General features: G+C 32.9%; 1 protein-coding gene across 14 annotated transcripts; it reads right to left on the bottom strand.

Annotated features, from left to right (window-relative positions):
- Positions 1-1,920: 1,920 nt before the first annotated feature.
- LOC111313193 (uncharacterized) lies at positions 1,921-15,058 on the bottom strand. Of its 14 annotated transcripts, none has more exons than XM_089766022.1 (17): positions 14,420-15,002; positions 11,234-12,931; positions 9,093-10,790; positions 8,760-8,813; positions 8,467-8,669; positions 7,146-7,273; positions 6,655-6,825; positions 6,333-6,553; positions 5,813-5,863; positions 5,457-5,507; positions 5,054-5,186; positions 4,822-4,962; positions 4,036-4,398; positions 3,789-3,914; positions 2,996-3,370; positions 2,759-2,884; positions 1,921-2,347 (listed from the first exon to the last, which is right to left on the bottom strand). In XM_089766022.1, exons 2-17 carry the CDS (start codon positions 12,867-12,869, stop codon positions 2,338-2,340), a joined length of 5,487 nt encoding a protein of 1,828 aa, XP_089622148.1. In that variant the 5' UTR covers positions 12,870-12,931; positions 14,420-15,002; the 3' UTR covers positions 1,921-2,337. The 14 variants fall into 14 exon arrangements, with proteins under 14 accessions (XP_089622148.1, XP_089622155.1, XP_089622154.1 ...); XM_089766029.1 differs by having other exon boundaries at positions 4,822-4,944; XM_089766028.1 differs by having other exon boundaries at positions 4,822-4,947; positions 14,420-15,001.
- Positions 15,059-19,966: the final 4,908 nt, after the last annotated feature.

The following is a 19,966-nucleotide window of genomic DNA, read 5'->3' as shown; positions in this document are numbered from 1 at the left end:
GAATATGGCTTGAAGAATGGTTCTTTTGGACAGTGCCTTGGAGCCATGACTTAATAAGCTATGATAAATTTATTTGGCTCAAGCTGGAAAACATTCCGTTCTATGCATGGTGCTATGAATTCTTCAAGAAGGTAAGGAATAAGTGGGGCACTTTCATCACAGTAGATGATAGTACCATGAGGAGAAGGCATTTTAATGTTGCTAGAGTTTTAACCCTTGTTAGGAAAGATGTTTTCATCCCAAACTTATTCACAATTCTGTTAAAAGGAAGCTCTTATAAAGTTAAAGTCACGTTGGAAGGATGTTACGATTTCCTACGGAATTCGGGGGTGAAACAAACTGTTCAACTAAAATCTAGTGCATCATCATCATCAAGCTCCAGTTCTTTTGAAAATAACACAGTGACAGGTTTCCGTGAAGAAGAAGAATGGTCAGGTTGGGAGCATGGGGCTCCGAACAGACAAAACGTGAATGCATTCTCGAATCAACTTGCTTCGAAACTCGTTGGCCTGAGAAAACGAAAAGATAATGAAACCTTGGGAATGGATGACACAGCTGTGGTTGACGGTCAGAAGCAGTCAAATTCAAACAAGTCATATGCCCAAGACAAGGCTGAAGTGGTTGGGTGGATTATCAATGCCAATGATAAGTAAATAATTGGTGAAGAAAGATTATGCTCTGATGAGAACATACATTCTCCTGTTAAAGTCTAAATAGGTAATGATCATAGGTCTGCTCATGACCCAGATTCCACAACTGGGTCACATGCTAGTTTTGGGCTTGAATTAGGCAAAGAGAATGATGCGGGCCAGCATAAATCAGAAAATAGCAAGGAGTGTTGGGCTGAAATCCAAAATGGGACTTGGATAGAAGAAGATGTGGAAAATGTTGAGAAAGTTTCTGAGATAGATCTGGGTAGCATGGCTCTGGAAAACCGTGGAAAAACCCAAAGTGGAAGAAAAGGTACATTGTGACTGAGCATCCCACCACCTTAAAAGGAGTTTTAATAAAAAAAACTCCTTTATTTTTTATATTTTTTAATGAAGAAAGTTAAAACAAATGAAAGAAAGAAGCTGATAATGCTTACTTAATGGCTTTAAAAATGTTCAAAATTAATCAAAATCGATAAAATTTAACTTATAAATTTCGTCCTGATACAATAAATAATCAAAATATTTCCTTTTTTAATGAGCAATTTGAAACGTAAATACGAATCATGTGGAATATTTGAATTTTGATCCAATTGTATTTGTGTTATAATCATATCGACACATTTATCACATAAAAATGTTTGAATTTGATGTGAGTTTGACCAATTTAACATATACATCACACAAAATTAATCTTATTTGTATATATGTTAATTTATATAATGATTTTTATATCTGACACTTAAACATGACATTCACATCTCATCGTGACTTTCATTGTTCTACATGCAAAACGTTCATTATGGGTTAGTTATTAACAGGAACAGCAAGATAAAATTTGTAAAGTCAAATCAAAATAAAAAATAAAAAAACCCACATAAATTAATTATAAGATCCAATTAATTCACCATAGGTGTTAAAGTTCAAAAGATTTCTTAATAAACTTTGATATTTTTATTTAAATTTGTGATGTAGCTATAAGTTATGGTAAATTTTTTTTATTGTTAATCAATTATTGATTAACTTTTTTTAAATTTTTGTTTAATTAATTTTCAAATATGATTGATTTACTTAATAAGTTTTACTAATCTATCAATTTTGGTTAGAAATGCCAAAATGAACATACAAGAAAAAAAAAACTCAACCAAAACAATTCGAACCTAATAAAACTTGAATTCACTTGATTCAAAAATCTAAAATATTCAAAATTATATGTAACTCAAATTCAAAACAATCTGCACCATAACATTGATTTGACCAAAACATGCAATGATCTAAATTAGAATTATCGACTTTTATTAATTGCCAAATTTGATTTAAGTCAAATTCAAGACAATCCGACTAAAAAATATCCAAATCTAAAACAGATATTTTAGCAAGTGAAACGCCACTAAATGACCTTAGGCTCGGAGGTTCAAAAGTCAATGTTTTCCTGCATGATAGGGCTCATCCAGCTCGGATTTGGAGTTGGGCTCGTGGAGCAATATGTAATACCAGATATCGTGGGCGAAGCATAAAGGGTTTCTTGGTCTTGATTTTCCAACGGTCCTAGAAAAGGCACTAAATGTGAGCCTAGAGTACAAGTGTGCCTTCCGTGGTAAGTGATCTCAAAGATTGTTGGATCGTCATCAGATCGCTGAACTTGCTTTTGAGCCAGACAACCTTGTACATTTCCGGATATGCACCACTAATAGCTTCTGTAATAAAGAAAAAAAAAGGATGGTCATTGGTTAAGCTATGATTTTACATGTAGAATAGTGGTTATACAGCTAACTGTTCAATGATAGAAGAAGAAAAGAACAGCTAAATCCAGTTAAATTTGTCATCATGCTCTAGTATATATGAGTTCAGGCAAAGCTCAATGGCAAGAATATGAGGAAAAATTTATGAATTACAGGCAGGAAAGCTTTAACCAGTGACATGTTGACAACAGATAAGGTCAGGCTTTTAGGACTGCCAAAAGACTCTGCATGTTTTAGAATTGAAATGGACCAAATGTCAATTGCTAATTATTCTCGTGGAGCATTACTTAATATATATACATATATAGAGTATAGATTTGCATTATGCTTTTGTTCTTATGCATTACAAAAGGAAAATTCTCAAACCTTGTATATTTTGATCCGAGAATTTCTTTCTGTTCATATTTCCTCCAAGAGAAGCCATCGTCTGGAGGTACCTCCAAGCCCGTAGATGGAACTCGGATTAGTTCCGTCCATCTTGACAGAGTTTTTCTGCAACATAGCAATCTATTGCATGAAATGACTTGGAAGTTGGGACAAGGCTTGATTAACGAGTTGAGTTGAGTTGAGTTGTGTTGTAAAGTGCTTGTGTTTTATCTATACCTTTTCTTGGAGTCATCTTCGAGCTCCTGTTCCTCGAAATCACAGTCATGGACCTCACTCTGGGGAGTACTTCCAATACGAGGAGGTTGTGACTCTGACATTCTGATTGCTTGTTCTGAGGGCTGTGCCTCTGCCACCAAAGAGGTATTGCAGTTCAGCATTGAAAATGCTTTACAATACGTGGACAATACAGAACAGGTTCCTTGGTCTTGATTTTTCAATGGTCCTGGGGAAGGCACTACATGTGAGGCTAGAGTACAAGTATGCCTTCCACAGTAAGTGATCTCAAATATTGTTGGGTCATCATCTGATCGCTTTACTTGCTTTGTAGCCCAACAATTTTGTACATTTCGGTGGGTGCACCTGTAGTAGGCTCTGTAATAAAAAAAGGACGGTTATTGGTTAAGCTAGGATTTTACATGTTTAATAATGGTCACACATCTAACTCTTCAATGATAGAAGAAGAAAAGAATATGTAAATCCAGCTAAATTTGTCATCATGCTCTAGTATATGACGTCAGGCAAAGCTCAATGGCACTACTATGCAGAAACATTTATATGTTGCGGGCAGGAAAGCTTTAATCAGTGACATGTTGACAACAGATAAGGTCAGGCTTTATGACTTAGGACTCTGGTAAAAGGCTCTGCATGCTTTAGAATTGAAATGGACCAAATATCAATTGCTATTATTCTCCTGGAGAATTAGTTAATATATATATATATATATGTAGACAGAGTATAGATATGCATTATGCTTTTGTTCTTATTCATTACAAAGGGAAAATTCTCAAACCTTGGATATTTTGTGCCGAGAACTTCTTTTTGTCCACATTTTCTCCAAGAGAAGCCATCGTCTGGAGGTACCTCCAAGCCTGTAGACGGAACTCGGATTAGTTCCGTCCATCTTGACGGAGTTTTTCTGCAACATAACAATCTATTGCATGAAATGACTTGGAAGTTGGGACAAGGCTTGATTAACGAGTTGAGTTGAGTTGAGTTGAGTTGAGTTGTATTGTAAAGTGCTTGTGTTTTATCTATACCTTTTCTTGGAGTCACCTTTGAGCTCCTGTTCCTCGAAATCACAGTCATGGACCTCACTCCGGGGAGTACTTCCAATACGAGGAGGTTGTGAGTCTGACATTCTGATTGCTTGTTCTGAGGGCTGTGGCTCTGCCACCAAAGAGGTATTGCAGTTCAGCATTGAAAATACTTTCCAATACGTGGACCGTACAGAAGAGGTTCCATGGTCTTGATTTTCCAATGGTCCTGGGGAAGGCACTACATGTGAGGCTAGAGTACAAGTATGCCTTCCGTGGTAAGTGATCTCAAATATTGTTGGGTCATCATCTGATCGCTGTACTTGCTTTGTAGCCATACAATCTTGTACATTTCGGTGGGTGCACCTGTAATAGGCTCTGTAATAAAAAAAGGATGGTTATTGGTTAACCTAGGATTTTACATGTATAATAATGGTCATACATCTAACCGTTCAATGATAGAAGAAGAAAAGAATATGTAAATCCAGCTAAATATGTCATCATGCTCTAGTATATATGACGTCAGGCAAAGCTCAATGGCACGAATATGCAGAACATTTATATATTGCAGGCAGGAAAGCTTTAATCAGTGACATGTTGACAACAGATAAGGTCAGGCTTTATGACTTAGGACTCAGGTAAAAGGCTCTGCATGCTTTAGAATTGAAATGGACCAAATATCAATTGCTATTATTCTCCTGGAGTATTAGTTAATTTATATACATATATAGAGCATAGATATGCATCATGCTTTTGTTCTTATTCATTACAAAGGGAAAATTCTCAAACCTTGGATATTTTGAACCAAGAATTTCTTTTTGTCCACATTTTCTCCAAGAGAAGCCATCGTCTGGAGGTACCTCCAAGCCTGTAGACGGAACTCGGATTAGCTCCTTCCATCTTGACAGATTTCTTCTGCAACATAACAATCTATTGCATGAAATGAATTGGGAGTTGGGACAACGCTTGATTAACGAGTTGAGTTGAGTTGTATTATAAAGTGCTTGTGTTTTATCTATACCTTTTATCGGAATCATCTTTGAGCTCTTGTTCCTTGAAATCACAGTCATAGACCTCACTCCAGGGAGTACTTCCAATAGGAGAAGGTGGTGACTCTGACATTCTGATTGCTAGTTCTGAGGGTTGTGGGTCTGCTGCCAAAGAGGTATTGGACTAAGAATTCATAAGTTTCATGAGAACAAGTTTTATGAATACTTTAAAATGTTTGGCAGGCATACATGCATGCATAGCATGTTGTTTTATAATTTAGTCAGCAATACTCCTAAAATGTTTAGCATGAACTTTCTAAAATGGCAGAATATGCATCAGCTGATTTTCTGCTCTTGACTAAATGAGAGTACCTTTGGATTAAACTAGGAAATGCTGATAAAATATCCTCCCAAAGACTCGAATTGAATAATTACCTGATTGTTGAGATTCATCTCGAATCAAAGCTTCAGGAATACCTTCATATTCTGCCAATTTCAAATGCATCAATAGAAGCACACTGGCTTTCCAAATAAACAGCAAAATAGGGATAAATAAATCTGGCAAGTGTCAATAAATGGATTGGATTATCCAGGCCCTGCACAAATTCAAGTGCATGCAATCCTTTTGGTTTTTTATTTAATATTAACCCTCAACTTGTAATATGACAAGGGTGATTCATATTTCAAGAAATGTTCATCATTTAGATATAGCTGTCTTTCTCTATCTGCATCTAGACTTAGTTGACAGGAAAAAAAAATTAGAAACCTTAAAGTTCAGAAGAATTAATTACCTGGTTGTACACCTATATCTTGTATTGGTGCTTCAAATACATCTTCATAACCTGCCAATTTCAAATGCACCAGACATTACTAACAGTTTTTCTCAAACAACCGTTTTTTTAGGCATTGAATGTGTAATGTTTCTGACATAATTTCTAGTGCAACCAAATGAGAGAAACAGAACAGTTGAGCACATTCCTCCACTGCTACCCTCTTTATGGTACAATTTATGAGATAACTCATTTTATTCTTTTTTCAGATTTACATTTAATTTCTCCCTAAGCATTTATATACACACACTTGCGAGAAATGATGTATCAGGTTGCATAAATGTTGCAAACTCCAACATGATTTAGGATATGCCAGTGAAAATTTCTGATTTAGGTATTAACCATCAACTTATAATTACAAAACAGAGAGGATAAAATCATTCCTATTAATGCAGGATTCGAGATTCAATGAACATCATTGCTCTCTAATTTGCATCAAAATTGATCATATGATGATCAAGGAAGGATACTGCCTCCCTACCTTTTGTAGGGCTGATAGTCTTAGCTGAATCAGCAGCATCTTCCATGTAATTCGCCCTATGATCATTACAAAGTCGAGTGTGCAAATTATACAATCTCATGTTATAACAGCCATGGTTATGTACCCCTTCATAGGTGGTGATCAAAAAGCTTGTATCTTGGTAGTCTCGCTCAAACCTTTTCTTCGCTGGACAACCCATTGTCGAACATTTGTAGTAGCACCTATACAGAGTGAATAAAGGCACGGAAAAAGTAATAATTATATCAACAAAACTGTTTAGCAACTTCAGAACTTCCTTAACAATATTAGGTGAAGTAATCACCTTGGATGGGGATTTCCCTGGACAGATTTCTTTTTCTTTCCATATTTCCTCCATCTATAGCCATCATCAAGTACCACACTGTTGCTTCTGGTTCGAACTGCAACTCTATGCCCTCTTGTAGTTTTGCTCACAGGACCTATGACACCCTTGTTTTCATTCTCAGTACAGTTGCTGCAAAATGTTAAACCACGCCATTAAAATTCTCCTTCATAAAACCTTACCCACAAGCTTAATTATATTTAACCAAACCACTTGCATAATTGACTTCCATATGTTCAATTTCATCCTTGGTGTGAGGACTGAAAGACATTTAAAGGTGTTTTACATTGGAGGAACAGGGACTGCAAACAGAGCAAAATAACCCTTCTGGTTTAAGGAAGTGAAGGGCACTACTGTTGGATAAAAATGGTTAAATAGTAATACGTATAAGTAACACTAGAGAACAGCAATGTCTACTTCACAGAGTACATCAATAAAAATGCTTAACTGACCTTCTTTTGGCCTTAGGTTCATCTTCATCAACGTCTACTTCACAAATTTCTGCAGCCTGATCAAAGTAACAATCTTCTAGCCTCTTGTTCTTCTCTGATGAAAAAAAGCTCAATGCTTGTTTTGGTGCCTGAAATTTGAACAAATTCAGTGTAATGATAATGGAGAATCAAGGCTGAAAAGTAAGATTTGTTTCAAATTAACAAAATCAAATTACATACACTTTAAATTATGGTTGTTGAAGGTTAAGATATCCTTGTGGGGATGACTATAAATTATAATCATGCTTGTCACTACGAGGATTGTTTATAAAATCAGAGAATTCTGCTATAATTTTTTTTTAAATTGTAATTAGATATACCTACCTGTATGTAATTAAAACAATGGATAAAAAATTTAATCAATCCAGTAAAGCCTATTGCCATCATTGTAAACAAAACATCACTATTAACATCCACGTTCTGATTTCTCTATTTTTGTTAAATTTAGTCCCTCTGCTTCAATTGCAAATATCCTTTTACTTTCATAAAAAGTTGATTACAGTTAAATCCTTAACACTATTAAGGATAGGCCTTAACTCGTTAAGTTGATCAATTTGACTCTGACATGCCATGCCATCTTGAAAAATTTTTTGCCCCACAACACACAAAAAATGGCACAAAAAAGAATTTAAGTTCCAAATTCTTGAAGCAATTGAGATAAGTCTCGGGTTCAAAAAGAATTTAATAGCACAAAATATATGTAAAATTTTAAAAAGTTGCAATAAAAACAAACAAACAAAGAGAGGAGAAGGAAAGAGAGAAATTCAGAAGGGGAAGGGGATGCGGTACAAATCTGACTTATGTCGCCCAGACTGACTTCAATATGAGGGATCAAACCTAGACTTGGACCAAAATATAACAAAATTCGGACCACTTGGCTATATATACTTGTATGGTTATGCATATCCAAGATTTACACAGTTTTTCTGTTTAAAAGAAAAAGGTAATCTAGATAAAAAATAAATAAAAAAAATCATTAAGACACAAGTATTCAAAAAAATTACAATGACAAACAAAAACAATCAAGATAGTTCAATTGCTAAATTAAGTTTAATATTTTGAATAAGTTGTACACAACAATATTTAGGGTTTCATTTCTTAACCGGCCAAGCAAATTGTCAAGTTAAAGCTTCTAATTTCATGGTTTAAGAAGATCCAGCATTTCCAGTCAGAATGACGGACCGTCAAGATAGTAAAACTAAAAACCCATATAAAACAAAAGATTGTAAGATAAAACAATGTATGTTGTGTTTGGTTGCTCTGTATATTGATATATACTTACATCAAACGTCCTCAAAGGATTGAATGGAAGTATACATGACGAAGAAGAATTTGTCAAGTCCGTCCCCGTCCATGAATTGGATGGAAGTATGCATGCCGAAGGACACTTTGTCACGTTTGTTCCAGTCAATGGATTGGATGGAAGTATGCATGACGAAGGGGACTTTGTCACGTCTGTTCCCGGTATTCTCTCCTCCTTATAATCTAACAGTAATGAACCGCAATTACCTAAAACGGTTAAGGACACCAAAAATAAGAAGAGTCAGTCTCATAAGGGTTGCAAAGAAAAATTACCTGAGCACTGGTGTTTATGATCTTCTGTTGAAACTTCAAGCAACTTTTCATCATCTACCAATATTCAAAATGAGCAATGTTAAAATCTTCGCTTCTCATCAGTTGTTAGCAAACTTTTTCTTTTACGTTATGACTCGGCTTTGGTCTCTTCCAATTAGTTTTTTTAGGATGATAATAAAATTTTACTCATGTTATCATGAAAAAAAAAAAAAAGTTGGGGACTCATGTTATCCAGAAAATAAAAAGTTCATGCACTAATTAAATTGCTCTCACACATAAGCTAATGATTAATAAAATAAAAAAAAATAAAACTGAGATTAAAAGATATATTACCTTGTTGTTGGCCTTCATTTTGTATGGTAGCATCAAGTAGATCCCTGTCTTCAGTCAATTGAGTCATAACATCTTTCTCATTACTGATAGGGGTAAAGATACGCATCAGATAATCTGGCCGAGTTCCCCGCTCTGTTTCATTCCAATTCAAATCTTCCCACCACTGACATTCTCCTTTGATTATCTTCAAAGTTTTGCTTGACAATTCCATTTTTGATAGGCTTTTAAGCTTCGGGCAATTATAAAATCCTATGCTTTCTAATTTTGGTGCTATTAATAGACCATTAGAAATGCTGATCAATCCAGGAAGGTAGAGAAGCAGCAATCTTTTCAAACTAGGGAGAAATTTATTTGACATCATTGGCTTGACAGATGCATGGCTTACCAGGCTGGTGACTTGCGGGCAGTCCTCTACGATAATCTCCTCCAAGTTGACAAAATTTTCAAGCAAAGTATGAGAGAAAATATTTCTCAGCTGGGGGCATGTATGCAGGGCTAGGAATTTCAACTTAGACATACATCCATAACGATTTCGTCCTCTCCAAATACTCCATAAATTCTCCATGTAATAAATCCTCAAATATTCTAGAGATTCAAGCAAATGTTCTGCAGAACCAAGGTCAGATTTAGATTGATCATCTTCATTTCTTTCATCATTAATCTCTCCATCAATAAGGGTTTCCATCTTATTACACTCTGCCAACAAGCAAAATTTTAGCCCCTTCATATTCTTGATCCCAAATTCAGATAGATTCATAGCGGTTGCATGGTTGTCCAAGAAAAATGAAGAAGAATATTTGAGTACCGCTTCTATTTCAATTGGGATGTTTTCACCATTCACAAACTTCAAGCATTTATCCCAATTTCTGAATTCTGCTTCAACTTCATAAGGTACACGAGACACGATTCTATTTTTACGATGGCCAACAGTAAAACTAAAGTGGGACAATGAAGGATATATCAATGATAAATTATCCAAAAGTTGGAATTTTGGCAGGTGCAAGCTAAGAGTCTTCAATGTTTTTGAGTTGCATACTTCCTTCACAACGGCTTCCACCAAATCATCCCACCTCTTGTCTGCCGGATTCACTTCAATGCTTAATTCAGCAAGTTGCGAGAGAACTGATATTGTCTCAGGGTGAATCACAAAGTTTGATTTCGACTTCTTTTTGCCACAGCTATGATAAAATGATACTCTCAAATGACTTAACTTGACTAGCTTTCCAATCTCACTTGGCAGATCCATGATCTGAGTTTCATCAAGATAAAGCTCCTCGAGATTTTTGAGTTTCCCAACCTGAGGTGATAGTTCCATGAAGAGTTCACAACCTCGTAACCAGAGCTTTTTCAGTGAAACCAACTTGGGAAGAGATTTTGGCAAAGATTTGATGCTAGTATGGGACAAATCTAATACTTGGAGAAGGGCCATGCGCCGAAAGAATTGGGGAGGAATAGCTGTCAGCTTATAATTCCCTTGCAAATACAATGCAATCAATGAAGAGCAATTTGGAGATTTTGGTAGTTCAAACACATTATGTTTATCATCCGTTAAATGGATCTCTTTGGCAGCCCATTCTTCTTCCTTTCGCAGCTTGGGCAATCCTGACCCACTTGCCATAGGAACAGACTGCTGCATTTTGGCTGAATTATGATGCACGCTCTCAGTCAAATCCAAAAGATCTTGCCTCACAAAATACTCTGTTTGTAAAGCATCAATTACAATTTGAAGAGTAGAATATAATCTCCTTCATCATGCATATAGACCAAATAATCTTTTGAGCGATTAAGAAATAAAAGTTTAGTTAATTACCACTACCCCTATAAAGAGTATAATCTCCATGTAAATTTTTTTTCTGTAATATTCATAGAAAAATATTTTTGCAGTTCAATATTTCAAACAAATAAATTGACCTAAGAGAAATAAAAAGGTATGGTACATTTTTCTTTCTTCCACACCTATCACCATTATTTCCTATCGGAATTACAACAAGCTAAGTATAAACCTATGCATTTGCATTGTAAAGCAGAAATTGCAATAACCTCCAAAACTACCATTGACTACGGAGTATGACTTGAGAAATTAAAGAACAGTTCTTGCTTTAATTAAAAAAAAAAAAAACTAAGGTCAAAAGATATATTACCTTGTTGTTGGCCTACATTTTGTATGGTAGCTTCTAGTAGATCCCTATCTTCTGTCAATTGGGTCATAACATCTTTCTCATTACTGATAGGGGAAAACATATGCATCAGATAATCTGGCCGATTTCCCCACTCTGTTTCATTCCAATTCAAATCTTCCCACCATTGACGTTCTCCTTTGATTATCTTCAAAGTTTTGCTTGACAATTCCACTTTTGATATGCTTTTAAGCTTCGGGCAATTATAAAAGCCTATGCTTTCTAATTTTGGTGTTATTAATAGACCATTAGAAATGCTGACCAGTCTAGGAAGGTAAAGAAGCAGCAATCTTTTCAAACTAGGAAAAAATTTATTTGACATCATTGGCTTGACAGATGCACGGCTTACCAGACTGGTGACTTGGGGGCAGTCCTCAACAATAATCTCCTCCAAGTTGACAAAATTTTCAAACAAAGTACGAGAGAAAATATGTCTCAGCTGGGGGCACGTATGCAGCGCTAGGAATTTCAACCTAGACATACATCCACAACGATTTGGTCCTCTCCAAAGACTCCATAAATTCTCCATGTAATAAATGCTCAAATATTCTAGAGATTCAAGCACATGTTCTGCAGAACCAGTGTCAGATTCAGATTGATCATCTTCATTTCTTTCGTCATGCATCTGTCCATCAATAAGGGTTTCCATCTTATTACACTCTGCCAACAAGCAAAATTTTAGCCTCTTCATATTCTCGATCCCAAATTCAGATAGATTCATAGCGGTTGCATGGTTGTCCAAGAAAAATGAAGAAGAATATTTGAGTACCGCTTCTATTTCAATTGGGATGCTTTCACCATTCACAAACTTCAAGCATTTATCCCAATTTCTGAATTCTGCCTCAACTTCATGAGGTACACGAGATATGATTCTCCTTTTATGATGGCCAACTGTAAATTTAAAGTGTGGCAATGAAGGATATATCAATGATATATTATCTAAAAGTTGGAATTTTGGCAGGTACAAGCTAAGAGTCTTCAATGTTTTTGAGTTGCATGCTTCCTTCACAACGGCTTCCACCGAATCATCCCACCTCTTGTCTGCCGGATTCACATCAATGCTTAATTCAGCAAGTTGCGAGAGAACTGATATTGCCTCAGGGTGAATCACAAAGTTTGATTTCGACTTCTTTTTGCCACAGATATGATAAAATGATACTCTCAAATGACTTAACTTGACTAGCCTCCCAATCTCACTTGGCAGATCAATGATCTGAGTTTCATCAAGATCAAGCTCCTCGAGATTTTTGAGTTTCCCAACCTGAGGTGATAGTTCCATGAAGAGTTCACAACCTCGTAACGAGAGTTTTTTTAGTGAAACCAACTTGGGGAGAGATTTTGGCAAAGATTTGATGCTAGTATGGGACAAATCTAATACTTGGAGAAGGGCCATGCGCCGAAAGAATAGGGGAGGAACAGCTGTCCGCTCATAATTCCCTTGCAAATACAACGCAATCAATGAAGAGTAATTTGGAGATTTTGGGAGCTCAGACACTTTATGCTTATCATCCGCTAAATGGATCTCTTTGGCTGCCCATTCTTCCTTCTTTCGCAGTTCGGGCAATCTTGACCCACTTGCCTTAGGAAAAGACTGCTGCATTTTGGCTGAAGTATGATGTATGCTCTCAGTCAATTCCAAAGGATCTTGCCTCACAAAAGACCCTGTTCGTAAAGCAATAATTACAATTTGAAAAATAGAATATGTTCTCCTTCATTATGTATATAGACCAAATAATCTTTGAGCAATTGAGAAATAAAAGTTTAGTTAAATACCATTACTCCTACAAAAAGACATGTAATCTCCATGTATATTTTTCTGTGATAATCATAGAAAAATATTTTTGCAGTTCAATATTTCAAACAAATAGATTGACCTAAGAGAAATAAAAAGGTATGGTATATTTTTCTTTATTCCACACCTATCACGATCATTTCTTATTGTAATTACAACAAGCTAAGTATAAACATATGCATTTGCACTATAAACCAGAAATTGGAGTAAACTCCAAAACTACTATGGAGTATGACTTGAGAAATTAAAGAACAGTTCTTGCATATTTTTTAGCCTAAACTATTTAAATATTTCCTTTTACTAGCAAACGAACAAAACCCCACAATCAGCAAATCTCAGGTTGAGAAGGCCTTAATCATTATTATTTACCCGTTTAAATACGACTCGAACTATTAAATTAATGGTGTTATCCTAAATCTATTAAAGTTCAAAATTTAAAGACTTATTTTGGAATTCAAATCTTAGTAGTTATAATATTCAAGTTCTATCAATTTTTAAATATATGGTAATGTATAAAGTAAATTACATCATTAGTCGTTTAATTAAGTTTGTTAAACTTTCTATTTTTACCGATAATATTATTATGTTAGATATATAATTTTTGGTGCATGTGCTACATAGGCCTTATCCTTGAAACATCCGGGAAGTCTGCTTTTAAACAATTTATCTAAGGTAGAGGGAGAATCAAATAACTTAACAACAGTAAATTCACTTTCTTGAGCATAACTTGCTAAAAAATCTTCATAAAAATTGTTATCTTTATAAATGTAAACAAGAGAAAAATTCCAACCCATGAAGAATAGACATAAATAAGCATGAATAACCTAATAGAGAAGATCATTATCATGCAGTGGTTGTGGAATTAGATATATAATCTATTACCATCTTCTCTAACAGGGCACCTGTCATGTAAGCATTTTTTCCCTCTTAAAGAAATTATAAATGATTTTTGTATTAATTTTCCTGATTTTCTTTGCTTTCATCTTTTCTAATTTGCAAAGGTTAACTTTTTTTATTTTCTTGTATGTTAGCATCAAATTAGTAGGGAAAAAGATGCAAATATGACAGTTTCAATGACTTTATGTTATAAAGTTTAATTAAGAGAAACAATAGAGTGTCAAAAATTAGAAATTTAAGAACTACATATCGATTTTTGTGATTTTTATTTTGATTAGTTCAATTGTGAAAAAACATTATTTAATTTATAAAATTTAATTTTTTATTAACTCTTACGAATTGATGGAGGTGACTTTCATTTGTCCCAGGTACGGTGATATCATCCCACACGCCAAGTTGGCATCGAACATGATATGGCAAAACTAAAAAGAAAGAAGAGAGAGAATGTTCGAATCCAAAACCTGATTGTTTGCTCTGGAGTAAGTGCTTATCCAAAACGAGAGTTCACAGAAATGGCTCTCCCCTCTTTAATCCCACCACTGTCTCTTTTCTTCTCTAGTTTCTTCTTGCTCAACATCCTTGCCCATCGTTGTGTCACCACCAAGTAACTCACTCTTACTTTTAACTTGATCTTCTCTAGGGTTATTCGTCAAACACTACGTGGACAATTAGAGGCATTTGATAGTTTGTTTTAATGTAAACATTCTTGTCTAGGTTTTATGCTTCACAGGACACAAATGTTTGAGAACTTTTCAGGTTGCAACTAAAAGCAATTGATCATCACTCCCTCAAAACGTTTAATTGGTCACATGACTGATGGTGAGCTGCAACCTCCAGCGGCAGGCAAGAAGAAAGCCTTGCCAGTGAAACAGCTGCCATTAGAGTTTAAGATGCAGTAGAAGACAGTGGTTTAAGATGCAGTAGAAGACAGTGGTTCTTGCAGCCCAAAAACCTCCTTCCAACCAACACCTGTCATTAAGGGGATTTCAATTGCTATTATTATTTGGTCATTCCTTCCTTCACGGACAATTTTGGACACAAATATCAACGCCTTATGGAATTAAGTGGATTTGAATTTATGTCCAATCGTAATTGTGTGATGATGATGTTAACACATTTATCACGTTAAAATGTAGAAATTTTATGTGAGTTGATTAATCTAACATCTATATCATACACAATTAATTTTGTTCACACATTAATTCAATTTCACATTACAATTTCTATATCCACCGTTTAAATTAACTTAACATTCAACAGTTCACCATGACTTCCACTGTTTCCACATGCATGACGTCCATCATCGTTGATTTTTAGTTGGAAGAGCACCAAAGAATTTGTGAACTTCTCAATTACAAGTGGTAAAATCAAAATAAAAAGTCAAGATCAAAACCCATATATGGATTAATTATAAGATTCAATTAATAAATCACGTATGTTAAAATTCAAAAGATTTCTTAACAAATTTTAATATTTTTTTAAAAATTAATGATGTAGCTATATTTTTATTGTTAATCAATTATTGATTAATTTTATGTGTAATTAATTCTTACATATGATTGATTTACTTAATAAGTTTTTCTCATTTATCAATTTGATTTGATTGGAGATTGACAAAATCAACATAGGGATTTTCGTTTTTATTAGTTGACAAAGTTATTTTAAGTTGAATTCAAAGACACTGTTATTAAAAAAAAAATCTAAATATAAAATAATTTGAATTCAAAATAATTTCATCCAAACTTTTTCATGTCTAATTTTAACTTTTAATTTTAATTTTTATTTATCACAATCTTCACTCAAAGAAATTAGTCTTACTGGCATGAGGAAAACTAACAATTAAGTATAAAAAATTATATCAATCCAGTAACGCCAATTGCTATCATAGTAAACAAAACATCACGGTTGACATCCCATTTTTTATTCCTCAATTTTTGCTAGATTTAGTCTCTCTACTTTCAATTACAAGTATTCATTACTTTCATAAAATGTTAATTACAGTTAAATCCTTAAAATTGTTAAGAAATGGCCTTAACTTGTCGATGTGGTCAATTTGACCAGACATGCCATGCCATAAATTTTTTTTGCCCGCAACACACTTAAAATGGCACAAAAAAAGATTTAAGCTCGGGGTTTGTGTCAATATGAGTGCTTTAGTTTTCGTTGATTATGTAACAAAGGGTTCAACCGGCTTGTGCTATTCTTTTATGGTTTCTAAATTTATGGTTATCTTGGTGCATATAATTGTTATTTTATTTATTTATACTGGATGTTGAGGAGAAGCCTAGCATTTCGACATTATTGATGAATTTTGATAGTAAGTTTGATCCCTACGGTGCAATGAGTACCCCGGTTTACCGATCAGCTACATTTAAGCAGGTAAAGCCAATTGAAATATGCTAGCTTGTTGCATCTTTTACTAATTGTTTATCTATATGCAACATTCTGGGAAATTACGAAAAGAAAATTTAAGAACTTTCTGAATATATAGGATTTTAGGTTTTAGAGTTTAAATGATTCTGCTTAGTTTAATGATTCTCATGCAACAAGCTTTTGTATTTCTATTCATATACCGAACTTATAGCATGCTAGGAAAATGCCAAATGTGTGATGAAAGTTTTTTTTTTTTTTTTTAATTTTGTATTAATTAACATATTATAATCATGCAAATTTATAAATCATGAAATCTAGCAATTTTTTAGCTTAAGAGACATAAAAATCTTAGCGAATTTCATCGATAATTTTATTTTTTTTGAAGATCTTTGATAATTACTTTTATACTTACTTTTTTTTTCTAAAATTAAAATCAAAATAAGCATTGAGAAATAAAAAGCAAATAATATTTTTAAAGAATAAAAAATTTAAAAATATATTTTCTTTCACAACTTTAAACATATAATTTTACTTTTATATTGAACAAATATTTATAATTCAATGAATGTAATTTTGCATCCATACTTTAACACATATATAAGTCTATATAAATACAAGCACACCGGTTTACCAATCGGCTACATTTAAGCAGGTAAAGCCTATTGAAATATGTTAGTTTGTTGCATCTTTTACTAATTGTTTATCTATATGCAACAATCTGGGAAATTACAAAAAGAAAATTAAGAATATTCTGAATATATAGGGTGTTGGGTTTTAGAGTTTAAATGATTCTGCTTAGTTTAATTATTCTCATGCAACAAGTTTTTGTAGTTCGCTTCATATACCAAATTTATAGCATATTATGTCAATTCTGAAGATAATAGGCTGAACCATGACGAGTACTAAATGAGATGTGAGATGGCACATATCCAAGATTGATCTGGTTCCTGTATTTTATCTCGCTAATTTTGATTGGTTTTATCAGGCCTGCATTCTGACATCAGTTTTTTTTTTTTTTTTTCACCACATAATGCATATTGCTTTCTATGGAAAATCCATAAAGTATAAGTCTAGATACTAACACTATGTTTGGATTGAGAGGAGGGGAAGAAAAGGAAAAGAAAATAAAAGAAAGTAATAGAAATAGAAAAACCTTTTTTTTTATTGGATAAATTTTTAATTTAAAAGAAAGAAAAGAAATGGAAACTTATTAACCTTTGATTTCTTTTGTAATCCTCACTTTTTTAATATCCCAATTTGGAGGGAAAACTATAAAAAGGAAAGTTTGAAAAAATTTTATTTTTATAAAAAGACTATTATATTTATCTTTTTATTAATATTAAAACCTAGTAAAAAAAAAAACAAAAAAACCTAACTATATCACAATTTTCTGTAATTTTTTCAAAGTCATCTCTTTTTTCAAGTTTCATATGTCTTTTCTAATATAAAAATTTTTTTATAATTTTTTGATTATTTGATTTTGATGAATTATTGAATATGAATAAACATATTTTTTGAGTTTATGAGATATTGGACTAACTCAAATTTCTTTATTTTTATATGTAATATGTCATAATATATAAATCTGTAAATCTATAGTTAGACTTAACAAATAAAATCATCACCAATCTTTCTTAATTAGGTGTGATTGGTCACCTAAAGCATTTATCATTTTAAGGAGTTTCTAAACTTAAGTAAAGGTCTCAAAAAAAAAAAAAAGTTCGGGCCAAAACATGGTTCAAAAGTTCGGTTACATATGAGAAATGTTATATCACCCCCACATGCTCATCCAAAGGATTGTATCATTTTATTTTAAATTTATCCTAAAATCTCGATTCTAATGGTTTTAAATTTTAATGTTAAATATTGAAAATAACTTTTAAGATTCTTCCATCAATCTAGTAGAATTCTTAAAAATATTTTCTCACATCAAGAGTATTCAAGAAATTTATTTGCTTTCTTGAAGAGGCTCTGTCATCGAAAAAAGATTTAATCATTTTTATATTTAAGAATTTTATTAAAAATATATCTAATTATTTCACCATTTTGGCCAAATTAGAAATATCTTTTCACCTAAAAATTTTTTAAATAATCAATCATTTGCGATTATTAAGAATTTTATCATCAAAAGTTATTTTTATTTATTATTTTCTAAATCTTTCACCATTTGGGATAATTTAAAATTTTTTTTTATTTTTTTAATTTTTAGGATAAAATACAATTATTTTTATTGAAGTTTCATCTAAATTATTTCACCATTTGAGATAAATTTAGAGAAATTTCTCACCTAAAATTTTTTTAGAAAATTTATCATTTGCGATTACTAAGAATCTCATCATTGGGTAATTACTATTTAATTTTAAAATTTTTATTAAATTTTAATTTTTAATTTTTTAATTTTTGTTTTTTCAAATTGAAAACAAGTATTAATTATTGATATTGAAACTTTCTCTAAATTACTCTACCATTTGAAATAAATTTAGAAAAAATTTCTCACCTAAAAATTTCTTAGAAATTTGTCATTTAAAATTTCTAAAAATTTCATCATTGGATAATTATTATTTATTCTCAAAAAACATTTTTATTCTTATTTTATATTTCTATTTTTCCTAAACTTAATCATGCAAAAAATACCCCTAAAAATAAACAAACACATAAATAAAGTAACTAAAAAAATAAAAATACCAAACAAAAGGGCTCGATTGGAATGGCTTGGCACAACTCGACTCTAGGCACAGAAAATGGCTTAGTGACTCGGCTCGACTTGGCTCAGCCTAAGAATCAATTGGAATACAGGTCGACAGAAACGGGTTATGCTTGGGTCATGTCACCCGAGTACAAACACGCAGATCCTAGTGGGTTTGTTAAAGCCAAAACGATGACGTTTTGGTAAGGGTATAAAAGCCTAAACTCAATTTTTTTAACCATATTTCATTTACTCTCTCTCTCTCTTCTCTCTCATTTCTCTCCCTCTATCTTTAAACTTCTTAAGAACACCGGTTGAATCTTCATCAGATTTTGAGATTTATGTCAAAATCTGGGTTGGTTCTCCAAAATCTAGCTGAAAGTTCACCAGTTTCTGGAAAAAGGATGTTAAAAACTAAGAACCTTGTCAGAAACTAAGGATCTCGTCGGAAAGTCATCGAAAAATCAAACGGCACAAAAAAATTTTCTCAAAATCTGAAAATTTTCCAAAAAATTCTTTGAAAAAAACTTTATTTTTTCCCCAAAAATTCCATAATAAATTTCTGACTGCTTTTGTAAGTGTTTTGCTTTCTATTTTTTTGTATCTATGTTGCTGTATTTCTCTTTGTGTTTTTTGTATATCTCCTTTATTGGATTCAACCCTGTATTTATAAAATGTAATTAGAAGAGTTTCTGATTAACTATAAATCCACTGTTGATAGGGTTTCAAGATTATCATAAATATAAATTTATCCCATATAGATTAAATCCACCTAAAACTCTTTCAACCCCAATTCACGGCCAAAATCCTCATTATTTTTATTTTTATTTTTAATTTTTCTATTATCCCATTATCTTAACACCAGAAAAATTAAAGATAAATCAGATAAGAAAAATCGACTAAAAATTAGATATAATAATAATAATAATCAACCAAAAAGATAAGCCCA

The sequence above is a fragment of the Durio zibethinus genome, chromosome 9 (assembly GCF_047325235.1).
Source record: "Durio zibethinus cultivar Kanyao isolate XHJ-2024 chromosome 9, ASM4732523v1, whole genome shotgun sequence".
Lineage (NCBI taxonomy): Eukaryota > Viridiplantae > Streptophyta > Magnoliopsida > Malvales > Malvaceae > Durio > Durio zibethinus.
This window is presented reverse-complemented; position numbering and strand designations above follow the sequence as displayed.

Coding starts and splice junctions, on each gene's coding strand:
- LOC111313193 (XM_022913890.2), bottom strand. CDS start 12,869: ATGCAGCAGTCTTTTCCTAAGGCAAGTGGGTCAAGATTGCCCGAACTG. Junction 4,411..4,821: donor CTTGGTTCAAAATATCCAAG/GTTTGAGAATTT, acceptor TTTTTATTACAG/AGCCTATTACAGGTGCACCC. Junction 3,371..3,788: donor CTCGGCACAAAATATCCAAG/GTTTGAGAATTT, acceptor TTTTTATTACAG/AGCCTACTACAGGTGCACCC.